The sequence below is a fragment of the Carcharodon carcharias genome, chromosome 3 (genome assembly GCF_017639515.1).
Source record: "Carcharodon carcharias isolate sCarCar2 chromosome 3, sCarCar2.pri, whole genome shotgun sequence".
Classification (NCBI taxonomy): Eukaryota; Metazoa; Chordata; class Chondrichthyes; order Lamniformes; family Lamnidae; genus Carcharodon; species Carcharodon carcharias.
This window is the reverse complement of record NC_054469.1, coordinates 111789955-111802406: the sequence shown is the minus strand read 5'-3', so window position 1 is coordinate 111802406 and position 12452 is coordinate 111789955. Positions and strand designations below refer to the sequence as shown.

The 12452-nt window shown below is 46.3% G+C and overlaps 1 protein-coding gene across 3 annotated transcripts in view; it reads left to right on the top strand.

Moving 5' to 3' along the window:
- The window catches only part of sgce (sarcoglycan, epsilon), an 86067-nt gene that overhangs the window by 40269 nt on the left and 33346 nt on the right, over nucleotides 1–12452 (top strand). For all 3 annotated transcript variants that reach the window (XM_041185009.1, XM_041185011.1, XM_041185010.1), the window contains one exon: nucleotides 6998–7070. In XM_041185009.1, the coding sequence (XP_041040943.1) occupies nucleotides 6998–7070 (73 nt within the window). The remainder of the gene's footprint in view (nucleotides 1–6997; nucleotides 7071–12452) is intronic.

The following is a 12452-nucleotide window of genomic DNA, read 5'->3' as shown; positions in this document are numbered from 1 at the left end:
ACCATTAATTCGCTTCTCAACATAATGACTTGTTCCTTAAGCTTGAACATGTTATAAACCACAATACTATGTAATTGCTATTTCAGCATAAGGCGTCAGACAGACCATATTTAAGTTTGTCAAATGTTTAACTACTTTTGTCCTTATCACAGCTTGCTTAACCACGTTATTTAACAATCACGTTGACATTTTCCAGACAAGATTAATTGTCATGCTTTGCAATTTGGCCTTGGCATAAAAAGACAACTAACATCATAGAGAGGTCATAAAAGCATCATAAAAAGACTATTACACCCGATATTTCTCATATAGAGGAGCTTGAACTATAGATTTAGTATCCAAAGTTGGAGGAAATGCATGCACATTGCTTGCTCACTTGAAGGAGTGCTCAATACTGTGCTGTGAGACTGGATTTTATGGGGTGGGGTTGGGTTCTGCTCACCCCCAGCTCCCCCAAAACAAAAGTTAATTTCAAAATGCCTGATCCGCAGTGATAATACACTGTGGTTGGACTTCAGCTCCTTAGTGGAATGGATATTCCGCCCTCGAGCTGCCAGCCAATCTGATTGGCTAGCAGCCCCAGCAGCGCCAGAACTCAGTAGTGGACTGCAGACAGGCCCACAGTGATGTCCGGACTGAGGCAAGTTTCAGGGTTTTAGGGCGAGAAGCGATTGGGGACCCTAGGGGAGGGGGATGATTGGAGTAGGGTTGGGGGGCATATTTGGAGGTCAGATGGTAGGAACAAAGGGTGAGTGACATCTTGGTGGCGGGATGCCCTCGATGCATCCCCCCCCTGCCCATTGATGTGCACACCTCACCCCCTTCCTTCCCACCTTTTCAAAAAAAGCAGTTTTAAAAACGGTCGTTGCATTCTGCCCAGCATTTTATGGCGGTGGAAGTGGATTTGGGCCCTTAATTGGGCAGCTAAGGGCCTCAATAGGCTTAAGAGCGTACAGGCTAGCGGGCACATTACCCACCCCTCGTATCATGTAGAAAAGTTCGAGGCTGGGTGGGAAGGAGGTGGGTTGGCCACCCAACATATTTCATCTGCCCTTCCCTGCCCAAAACACGCCTGGCGGAGGGGGTAGTGTAAAACCCAGCCTGTGGTTTAGGAGGCGGTAAACAGCCAGGCATTGCATCACCAGTGCCTGCATTGGAAAATACATGGGAGGAGAGTAGGTGATAGAGATTTTGAAAGAATTAACCAGTTTTATCACAGTGGGAAAGATGTCTTTAGTAATGAGAACACAATGGAGGTGGTAGAAATAATGGAAGATGATCTGTCAAATACAGAAATGAGTGGGATGGAAGATGAGAACAAGCGAGACCCTTTCATAGGTCTCATGGGGCACAGGGGAAATAAAAGAGGGCTGATATACAGGAAAGTTAGATGAATAGACTTTATTGGGAATAAATAGCACCCTTAACTGAGAGTAGGCCTCAGCTGAGGGAAAGGGAGAACATTTCAGAAGCTCTGGTAGGGAAACTGGTGTCACCAGATCAGTTGTGACAGAGTTGGACAAACTAGGGAAAGGAATGGAGTCCTTACAAAAGCTGAGTGGCAAGAAGTGTAAAACAGTTATGGGAGTTGGTGAGCTTGTAGTAGATTGCAGCGAAAAGCAGATTCCCAGCGATAGAGATAGGGTCCAGGAAGGCAAGTGAAGAGACAGAGGTGAACCATGTAAATAAAGGTAAGGGAAGGATGGTAATTTGAAGCCAAGTTAATGATACTCTCCAGGTCAGGCATGATAAAGAATCAAAACTGACACAGTCATTAATGTAATGGAAAAATAGGCCAAGGAGAGGGCCCTGTTATGAAGTGGCAGGTGATGTGTACCAGGCGCACCAAATCTACAAGAGAAACTTGGCCACACTATTATAACAGTTTTACAAATTTCCTTCACACCCTACATGCTAAAACCTCATCTATGTTTACTTGTTAGCATTTCAAATGCCTTTTCCCTCTTAACTTCTTTTGATAATTTCAAGCTTGTATAATTTAACTAATTAGTTAAATAACACAGAACCATCTACACTCACACCCATAAACCAACTTTACAATAAACCACAATAATATTCTGAAAATTATTATAGCTTCGTGACAGCCTGACTAGCACTGGAACAAAGAATGTTCAATGTATCCTAAAATAGAAACACTGGCTGGGCTTTTCCGTATCCGCTGGTGTTGGGCGTGTTTGGCGTGAGCGGACAATATGGTGAGTTGGCCAAAAATCAGTTTCACAGATCGTGAAACCAGTTTGCAATCGTCCACCCTGCCCACCAATGGCGAGCCGTGTTCCATGCCATCAGATGTTGGGAACCTCAGTGTAATACATTAGCAAATCATCATAAGGCCAGCCCTCCAGATTCATCCCCTCTGCTGGATCGTCTGCCCATATGAGCTGGAAAACACGCTGGTGCAGAATACGTCTTGCCAATTGTGAATTTAGGACTTACTGCCAGGGCCTTGCTCACATCGCGGACATCCGAGCAGCAGAAGATGCTGGACCCCGACAGCAATGGGATCCTGGAAGAACACCCATGGCATGCTGGGTGGATTCTCATGGACATGGCTGTGCTGCGAAGCAGCTCACAGAAGTTGGAAAGTCACCGTTGATGCTCACAACGGATGATGGTTGAGGGGTTGGGAGAGGAAGGTCTAGGACCCACTGGGAGAGGAAGAGGTGTTGGGGGGGTGAAGTTGGGAGGAGGAAAATGAAGGTGTCTGGGGGTGGGAGGGTGAGGTTGGGAGGGGGTTGGGAGGGGGGAGGGAGTAGTGGGGAGGAGAGGGTAATGGGGAAGAAGATGGCACCTGGGGAGGTAGGTGTATGGTGCGGTGGAAAGTACAAGGGAAGGAGCTTGGGTGAAGGAGTGCGGAGGAGGAGAAGGAGACTGGGGGGAAGGGGTCTGGAGGGGGCGATGTCTGGCTGAATGTGCAAGGGAGGAGTCTGATGGGTCCATGACTGCCTCCTGGAGACCGAACTGAAGATAGGCATGGTATAAGGAATGGTGAAGACCGCAGAGGGCAGAGTGAGGCGGTAGGATGGGAGGGTGAGAGTTTGACAGTAGTGATAAAAGGGACAATGAGGGTGATTGTTGGGGACTTGGAGGCAGGCACGGACCTCTGGAGGTGGGAAGGAGGAGGTCGGGGAGGTGAATGTGGATGGGGGTGGGATCCTTGGGAAGGAAGGGAATGTACACATTCACCTGGACATTTCCAAAGAAAAAGAGTTGTGGCTGATAGGTCACGGAGGGGAGATGGACGGAGATGCTGGGAGCTCAACTGTGATGCTGGAAAGGAAATGGGTGACTGGGGTAGAGGAAAAGACAGGGAAGCGCATGACAAACCAAATCTAGACCATGCTGTCCAAATCGAAAATGAAACGATAGTCGTGGTGGGTGAGATCAGGTGCTGCATGGAGGTGTGCTCAGTGGGTGTGCGGAGATGCAGGTCAGCTCAGATGCCCAACTGAAAGTGAACCCCAGCAGGCAGCATTCAAAATGCTCAGGACATTGAGGTGTGTGTGATACGTGAAGGATCCACATGAGTGGGAGTGTGCTTGTATGAGGCTCTGAAAGGCCCTGCCCCCACACACTTTTCCCTCCAGAATCACTTGTTAGCCAGCTGCTTCCTCTGCGGAGACAGAAGGCGAATCGCATGCAAAGGGTACTCGGAGGGAGAGGACAGCCTCTGAGATTCCTGAGTGGGTGACCCAGGGGTGTCCAGCTGCCGCTCCTCCTCCTTCGGGTGCTTGGGGGCCCTGGCCTGACTGCTTGAAGGGAAGGAGCACCTGGATGGACTTCGAGGTGCCCCATTTCCCTCTTGCATTGTCACTGCAGGAACTCACCCTTGACACCCACGATGGAATGCAGGTCTGCACACATCTCCATGTTCTGCTGGACCAGGGTCTCCATGGTGTCTGCTATCCTCCCCAAGAAGACATCCATAGACGCACATGTGGGCAGCACATCATCAGAGAGCAGGCGGATGCACTCCTCTGACTCGCGTGCCACTCTGCATGATGTTCCCCTGCCTTCTGCTGACTTTCCAGGATGAGTTGGGAGGCCAAATCTAGAGGCTCGTCATCTGACTCGGACTTCATAGGTGCCTGATCCCCAGCAGTCCTCCGAGTGCCTGGGAACTTGGCTGAACCTGCCTCCTCCTGCTGTGGACACGTGTCCATGCGGTGACCACCAGATTGTGAACCCGAGCCTGCACTAGATCTAGGTCCCACCGAGGCATGTGTCCCTGCACTGGTGCAGAGTGTGGGTAAGCGTTGTGACGGGTCTTCCAGGCTGCTTATTTCCAGCTTTTCAGTGGAAGAAGTGTCTTCTTAGCTGAAGGTGAGGAACTGGATGGAGCTGAGGGACTGGCTGGCTGAGGGCGTTAGTCACTTGGCAGAGCTCCCTATGAACCAAAGTAGAGATAAGCAGTTCATGAAAGCAGAGTCAAAAGCAGGAGAGAGAGCACTCTCATTTGCATGAGAGAGGGATGATTTGGTGCAGGATCCTCACGAGGGTGTTCGCCGCTGGCCTCTCTGTCACTGCAGGCACAACCCATCAGTGTGATGGCACACTCCTCAAAGTGAGTGAGGGGCTTAATGTGGGCCACCCCACCCCTGGTCTGGAACTCTCCCTGCTGATGTGAGCCAGCATCTGCATGAAAACAGATGGAGAGAGTGTGAGCAGGACACATGGCACTGCGTGGAATGTTTGTGTGGTGAGCGGAGCCATGGACAGGATGAAGATGCGAGTTCGAGAGGGTATGAGCCTGATGGAGATGTGAAGGTGTATGAGAGTTAGTGGTGTCTTCACTTGAGGTGTGAAATCCCTGTGGATGTGTGATGGGTTTGAGAGTGTGTGAGTTGAGAGTGATGAAGAATGAATTACCTTGGTGAAATGGATGAGACCATTCATCCTTTTTCTGTACTGGATGGCTGTCCTCTTTTGCAGGACATTGGCGCCTCTCACTGCTGTGACCGACTTCCAAGCCAGCATAGCGAGGTTGCTGCCTGTCTTGTGGCCAGAGCAGGCATAGAGGACATCACGGCGAGCCTCCACTTCATCCAAAAGACACCAGAGGGCGCGTAATTGAACCTGGGGGCTGCACTCTTTGTCTTTTGGGGCCATCCTGTCTTTGCATTGTTCGTGAGTAGGAAGCACTGACAGCTGTGCATGTGGCTGGACTTTAAATATGGCGCCGGGCTTGATGAAGCGGTGAGGTGATGACATGGTGAGCGAATGAGAGCCTGCCCGCCCTCCATGGAAACAGTGTGTTTCCCTGGGAATGCATAATTAATGCTGTGGGTTTGGGATGATACGGCGTGAAAAGCCGCCATAGTGGACGGTGGGTAAAACGTTGTTTTACCCGCCCGCTACTGCACAGTGCAAATCTGGGATGATTCTGCCCACTGTTAGAAACTATGCAGGTCCTTTATAGTGACATGTTTTATTTAGAGGGAATGAATGGATTTAAAAGAAAAGCTGTTCAATAGGAGAACACATTAATTCAGGCAGAGAAGGCTGGAGTTTAGTGGGGACTAAGCTGACTAGTGTTTGCAGAAGTGTAGAGTTTCACACTGTTCAAGGTAAGGGATAGAGATGTACATCTAGAATGAAAGGGAGTTGGGGCTAAAAAGAAAGGAATCTGTTGAACTGTCAGACAACATCAAAAGAGTTGCAGTGTAGGTAGGTAAGGACGAGGCAGGAAGGAAAATACAGATGAGATGAGGAGAATTAAGTTCAGTAAGCCAGGTTGATCAATTGGTCTGATCCCGCACAGACGCTCTATGAGCTGTTATCCCACAACATTGTTAACTATGCTGCTTCCTTCTCTTACCCTGATCCTGAGAATTAAATTATGAGATTATCACCACTTACTTGTGTTTACATCATCCATCTCTGACCCTTCCCCTTGCTAGAGCTCTGCATTTAATTAATTGGATTTATTTGTAGTAGCTGTGCAGAAAATTGCAATATACTATATAACAATATTTTTCTCATATTTGGTAAGGGAAATTTCAAAATATTGCTTAAAATGTTGCATGACAGTGCCAGGTCCTGCTGTGGTTCCTGTGAAATATCCACTGGTTTAATGGGAGGGAGTGGTCGACAGGCAGCACCTGGTAAACGGCGGCCCGGAGGATAAGGAGGAGGAGGTGGCTGAGGAGAGCGCCAAGAAGAAAAGGAAGAAGAAGAGAAAGAGGAAGAGTGGGCCGCAAAATGAATGTGAAAAAGAATCTGCAGGAGTTGATGATGTAGCAAAACGAAAAGCAGGTCCTTGAGGACAAGGAGAAAGAGGAAGATGTGGAAGAAGAAGGAGATGGTGAAGGGGAAAGTTCCGCAGCCAAAAAAAAGAAGAAAAAGAAGAAAGGAGCAAAAGTTCAGACAGATCCTCCTTCCATTCTGATTTGTGAGCTGTTCACTTCTGGCATATTTCTTAAAGGGCAAGAATGTGAATATCCACCTTTACAGGATGGACGCACATCTGCTTGGCGCATGACTAGCGATGAGAAGAAAGTGTTAAACTGCAAAGACTCGACTGCATTTGTGAGCTCTCAAACCACAGAAAAAAAGCAAATGCCAATTTTGTCAATTTTAAAAAACATTTCTTCAGAAGTGTTTCTTGCCTGTGATTGGCATTGCACATCTCCACTGCAAGGGAAATCTGTTCTAAGTAAAATAATCATTTTACTGGTGGTGAAATTACTGCATGATATTTGAACATGACTTCACCCATACTTATCTATGCTTTGATTACTGAGGAAAATGTATGTTTAGATGTCCATTATATTTTCATTTTAATTACTTTTTTCATTTCTCTGTCTGCTCTGCACACATTTTTTTATTTCCACTTACAATGGGCAGTACAGCAGGTAAATATACAATTTGCACAGTAATAGTTTAGGATTTTACATATTGCCAAAGGCATGCTAACTTTAAATTGACACACTTATTTTTAAAATTGTTTTGATTTGCAGTTTCACTTCTTTTTCAGATCACTGCGTACAATAGACGAACATATGAAACTGCAAGACATACTTTGGTTGTCAACATTATGGTTTCAGATGGTGAGGAGCTATACTTTTTTAACATGTTTACGGTCGTACATAGTGAGGATATGTCTTTGAAATAAAAACAAAAATGGTAAACATCAGTTTTAAAGACAAGAGACAGGTTAATGTTGTGGGTGTAGAACTTTCATACTCTTTCTCCATGTGCATTTTCAGCAACTGTAAGAACCAACTTTGGGTATGTCTGTTCTTAAAGTTTGTTTCTGGCCAAATTCCATTTCGGAGTCATTGCAAAAAAAACTCCAAAAATAGCCGGCTGCTCACAAGGCAACTTTCAAAATGTCATCTTTATAGGGAGAAGTTGGCTTAAAAGATAAACTTATTGGAAAGTGAAAAATTAGAACTGAAGTTACATCAGAAACCAAAGAAGTGAAGAGGAACAGGGCAAATAGAGGCCAATAACAAATATTTGGTGGCTCATTTAGTCTGTGTTATGTGTAACAAAAATCCAACATTTGTCTGTTTTGAAGTTTGTGAATAATAAAAAGCAAACAAAACAGAGCTGGACCAGTGACCTTAAGTAGCATTTGATGGTGCTGTTGGGGAGGGATTCACTTAACTTAGTTTGGGACTGGGAATCAGTATGTGATGTGAAAATTTAATTTATAGATGTTTTAGAATATAACTTTTATATTTTAGGAATTCAAGTTTTAATTGTAGCACCTGGTTGAGAAACTGATAAGCTTGGAGTTTATTCCACTTAAAAGTTTGGGGCCATGTTGACTTAAGAGGTTAACAACTAGAAGGGTATGATCATAAAAGAGAAGGTGGGTTTACTTAGCTGAAGAACTGACGACATGATGTTTGCAATTATTCCTGTAAAGGATGTTATTTATGTGGTTTCCCAGAATTAAAAACTTTGGAATTAAAAGGTAGTTATTTTTGCATGACGCAGCCTGTAATTAAGAGCTGGTATTCAGTATAAGACAAAGTTGAAAGGGGGAAAAATAACTGGAAGATTTGTTTAGCTGGAAGCTAAAGGAAGAAATCTACAGTAGTCCTCTTTAGTAAAGCTGCTAACCTTGTTGCATTTGGAGTTCTGAAAGTAATCAGCGTGGTTGCAGTTTGAAACCATAGCAGTGTGCTATTGGAAACCAAGGGTATTTTCTGAAGTTTTAAGCCACCAAGCAGGAGTCACAGGGAAACCCATGCTGAATCTATGGAATCCAGAGTCGTGAGGTCGTAGGTCGAAATTGGAACATCACTTAGCCAAAAGCTAATGGAAGGCCTCCTAAGAAATCTTGTACCCTGGCAAATAACTGAACACTGTTGGAGAAATCAGTGAATCCTGGAGAACTGTGATATAACTTTGCTTTGGCCCCAGAGATAAAATGGATGAACCTTCAAGATTTCATAAGATAAGGGAACTCTTAGTTGGGAAATTGAAAGTAAAACTGAGTTTATAGCATGTCAAGTTAATAGTGCTTAATTTGTTCAATTCTTTTTGAAGTATAATAAAGCTTGATTTTGTTTAAAAACATGAAATATTGTGGCATTGTTTTGTTGGTTAGTTGCTGGGTGTTTGGATTTCTTCTTTGAACGTTAATGGTCCCTAACAGGATCGTGACAGATGTAAGATTAGGAAGGATGAACCTTTAAGATTTCGTAAGAAAAGGAAACTCTTAGTGGGGAGTTTGAAAGTAAAACTGAGTTTATAGCATATCAAGTTAATAGTACTTACTTTGTTCAATTCTTTTTGATAGGAAAGAAACAAAGTGCACAAAGGATTGGGAGTGACAGACAGCACTATAGTAAGAAATAGTAAGGCATTAGATGGGGTCGAACTAAGAGGAAATTTGGTAATATCTTATTCAGATTTATAGTGCATGGAGCCTCGTGAATAAGGTTGATGAGCTGCAGATGCAAAACCACATGGGAGTCTGATGTCATGGCAGTAATGGAGTCCTGGCTCAAAAAAAGGCAGGACTCGGTGCTAAATATCCCTGGATACAGGGTATTCAAGAAAGATAGGGAAGGAAAGAATGGAAAAGGAGTAGCAGTATTGATTAATTGGACTATTACAGTGTTGGAGAGAGGGTGTCCTAGAGCAGTCAAGGACAGAATCTATTTGATTAGAGTTAATAAACAGTAGAGGTGCCATTACAATACTGCATGTATTCTAGAGGTCAGCAATTAGTGATGAAGATATGGAGGAGTAAATTTTCAGCAGAGGTGCAGGAACTATAGGGTAGTGAAAATGGGACTTTAGTTATCCTAATATAAACTAAGATAGCAGGAGCGTTAAGGGCAAAGAGGAGGAAGAGTTTCTGAAGTGTGCTCAGGAGAATTTAATGATCAGTATGTTTCTGATACAGAAGAATCTAGTTCTGTGGAATGATGTGGGTCAAGTGGATCAAATGTCGGTAGAACATTTAGGGAACAGTGATCATAGGATCACAGGGTTTAGATTAGCTATGGAAAAGAGAAGGAGCATTCTAGAGTAAAAATATTGAGACATTCACAGGTAAAGCTCCCAGATTTCTGTTAAAGATTCCTGCTCTATGATAAATTAATTGTTCTCATAGCATTTAATGGATTTTGTTTAAAGGGAACTATCTGATTCCCATCGAATATTTGTACTCTGCATCAATGCCAGCCTGCAGTAGAAAATTTCATATTTTTACATACCCTGTGTGTAAATATATTTTTCTGACCACTTTTTAATTTTGATAATCTTAAACTTGATCTCCTCTTCATCAATATTTAACTGATCATGGTCATTCATTTTCCTGAAGATTTCCATGAGGTCATCCCTTAACCTTCTCATGTCTAATCAAAAGATTCCGCTCCAGGGCGGAATCGTCCCAGATTTGCACCAAGTGCATTAACGGCCGGGTAAAACGATGTTTTGCCCATCGGCTGCAATAGCGGCTTCTCACGCCGTGTTGTCCAAAACCCGCCGTATTAATTAAGCATTCCAGAGAAACGTGCCATTTCCATGGTGGGTGGGTTCTCATTCACCTGCCATGCCATCACCTTGCTGCTTCATGCTGGGTGCCACATTAAAAGTGCAGTCATGAGCACACCTCTCGATGTTTCCAGCCAACGACTGCTGCACGGAAGACAGGATGGACCTGAAAGGCAAAAAGACTGCAGCCCCTGCTTCAGTGACGCATCCCTCCAGCACCTTTTAAACACTGTAAAGGCCGTTGTGATGCCGTCTATCCCTGCTCTGGCTGCAGAATGGGCAGCTGCATCACTAATCCAGTTTGGGAGGCGGTGGCAGCAGTAGTCAATGCCACTGTCCTGCAAAAGAGGACAGACATCTAGTGCCACTACAGGATGAAGCATCTCATCCATTCTACCAAGGTAACTCTCTCTTCTCGTCACTCTCAACTCTCACGCACTCAAATGCTTCACACATCCACAGGGATCTCGGATCTCAAGGGACAACACCACTAACTCTCACACACACCCTCACATCTCCATGAGGCTCATACTCTCTCAAGCTCATGTCCTCATCTTGTCCATGGCTCCGCTCACCACACAAACATTTTACGCAGTGCCATGTGTCCTGCTCACACACTCTGCATCTCTTTCTACACAGGAGAAGCTGGCTCACATCAGCAGGGAGATGTCCCAGACGGGAGGTGGAGTTGCCCACATTAGGCCCCTTATTCACTTTAAGGAGCGTGCTATCACGCTGACTGGTGAAGATATGGACCATGCCTGCGGTCGGCAGGGTGAGGTCGGCAGCGGACACCCACGTGAGGATCCTGCACCACATCATCCCCCTCTCAACACAAATGTGAATGTCTCCTGCTTTTGACTCTGCTGAAATGCACTAATTATCTCTACTTTGCTTCACAGGGAGCTCTGCCAAGCGATCGACACCCTCAGCCAGTCAATCCCTCAGCTCCATCCAGGTCCCCATCTCCAGCCAAGTGGACACCTCCTCCTTTGAAGAACTGGAAATAAGCAGCCTGGAAGACCAGTCACAACACTTACCCACACCCTGCACCAGCACAGAGATATACACCTCAGTGGGACCTAGATCTCGAGCAGGCTCGGGTTCATAAACTGGTGGTCACTGCACGGACATACATCTGCAGCAGGAGGAGGCAGGTTTGGCCTGCTCCCCGGCACTCAGAGAACTTATGGAGAAGAGGCATCTGTGAGGTCCAAGTCAGATGACGAGCCTTTGGATTTGGCCTTCCAAATCATCCTGGTGAGTCAGCAGAAGGGGTGGAAACATCACACAGAGCTGTTGGAAGCTCTCAACAGAGTGGCATGGCAAGTTGGAGGAGTCGTCTGCCTGCTCTCTGATGAAGTGGTGTCCACATGTGTGCGTAGGGAGGTCTCAAGGGGAGGATGGTGGACACCATGGAGACCTTGGTCCAACAGAACGCGGAGATGCACGCAGACCTGCACTCCCATTGCGGGAATCATGGATGAGTTCCTGCAGAGGCAACGCGAGAGGGAAATGGGGCACCTCGATGTCCCTCCAGGTGCTCCTTCCCCTCAAGGAGTCAGGCCAGGGCTCCCAGGCATGTGAAAGGAGGAGGAGTGGCAGCTGGACACCCCTGAGTCATCCACTCAGGAATTTCAGAGGCTGTCCTCTCCCCCTCGAGTCCCCTTTGCCTGTGAACCCCTCAACCTCGCCCTACCTCACTGCAGAGGGAGCAGCCGGCCAATGAGTGATTCTGGAGGAAGAAGTGTGTGTGTGTGGCAGGGCCTTTCAGAGCCTCGTGTAAGCACTCTCCCAAGTACATAGGTCTTTCATGTATCACACTCACCTCAGTGGCCTGAGCATTTTCAATGCTGCCTGCAGGAGTCCTCGTTCAGTTGTCCATCTGAACAGACCTAAATTTCCGCCCACCAAATTCCCATGCAGCACCTGATCTCACCCACCACGACTGTCATTTCACTTTCGATTTGGACAGCATGGTCTTGATTCAGTTTTCCATGCCCTACCCCATCTTTTCCCCTCCCCCATCACCCATTTCCTTTCTCCCCCATTACTGTTGACTCCCCCCACCCCGGCATTACCTTGCAACCCCCCTTCCGTGACTTACCAGCCACAACCCTTTTCCTTCGTGATGTCCTGGTGAATGTGCACATTCCTTTTCTTCCCGAAAATCTCACCCCACCCACACTCATCTCCCCGACCTCCTTCCCACCCTCCGTGTCTGCCTCCGAGTCCCCACCTATTGATACTGTCGAACCCTCACCCTCCCACCCTACCATCACGCTTTGCCCTTAGTCATTCTCACCCATCTCTAGTTCTCTGCCAATCCCCAATTTTCTCCACAGGAGGCAGTCATTGGCTCATCAGAGCCCTCCCTTACACATTCACCTGGACAGTCGTGTCCCCCCCCCCCGCTCCTTGGTTGTCCATAATGTGAGTAAGACCCTGGTGATAAGTCCCGACTTCTGCAT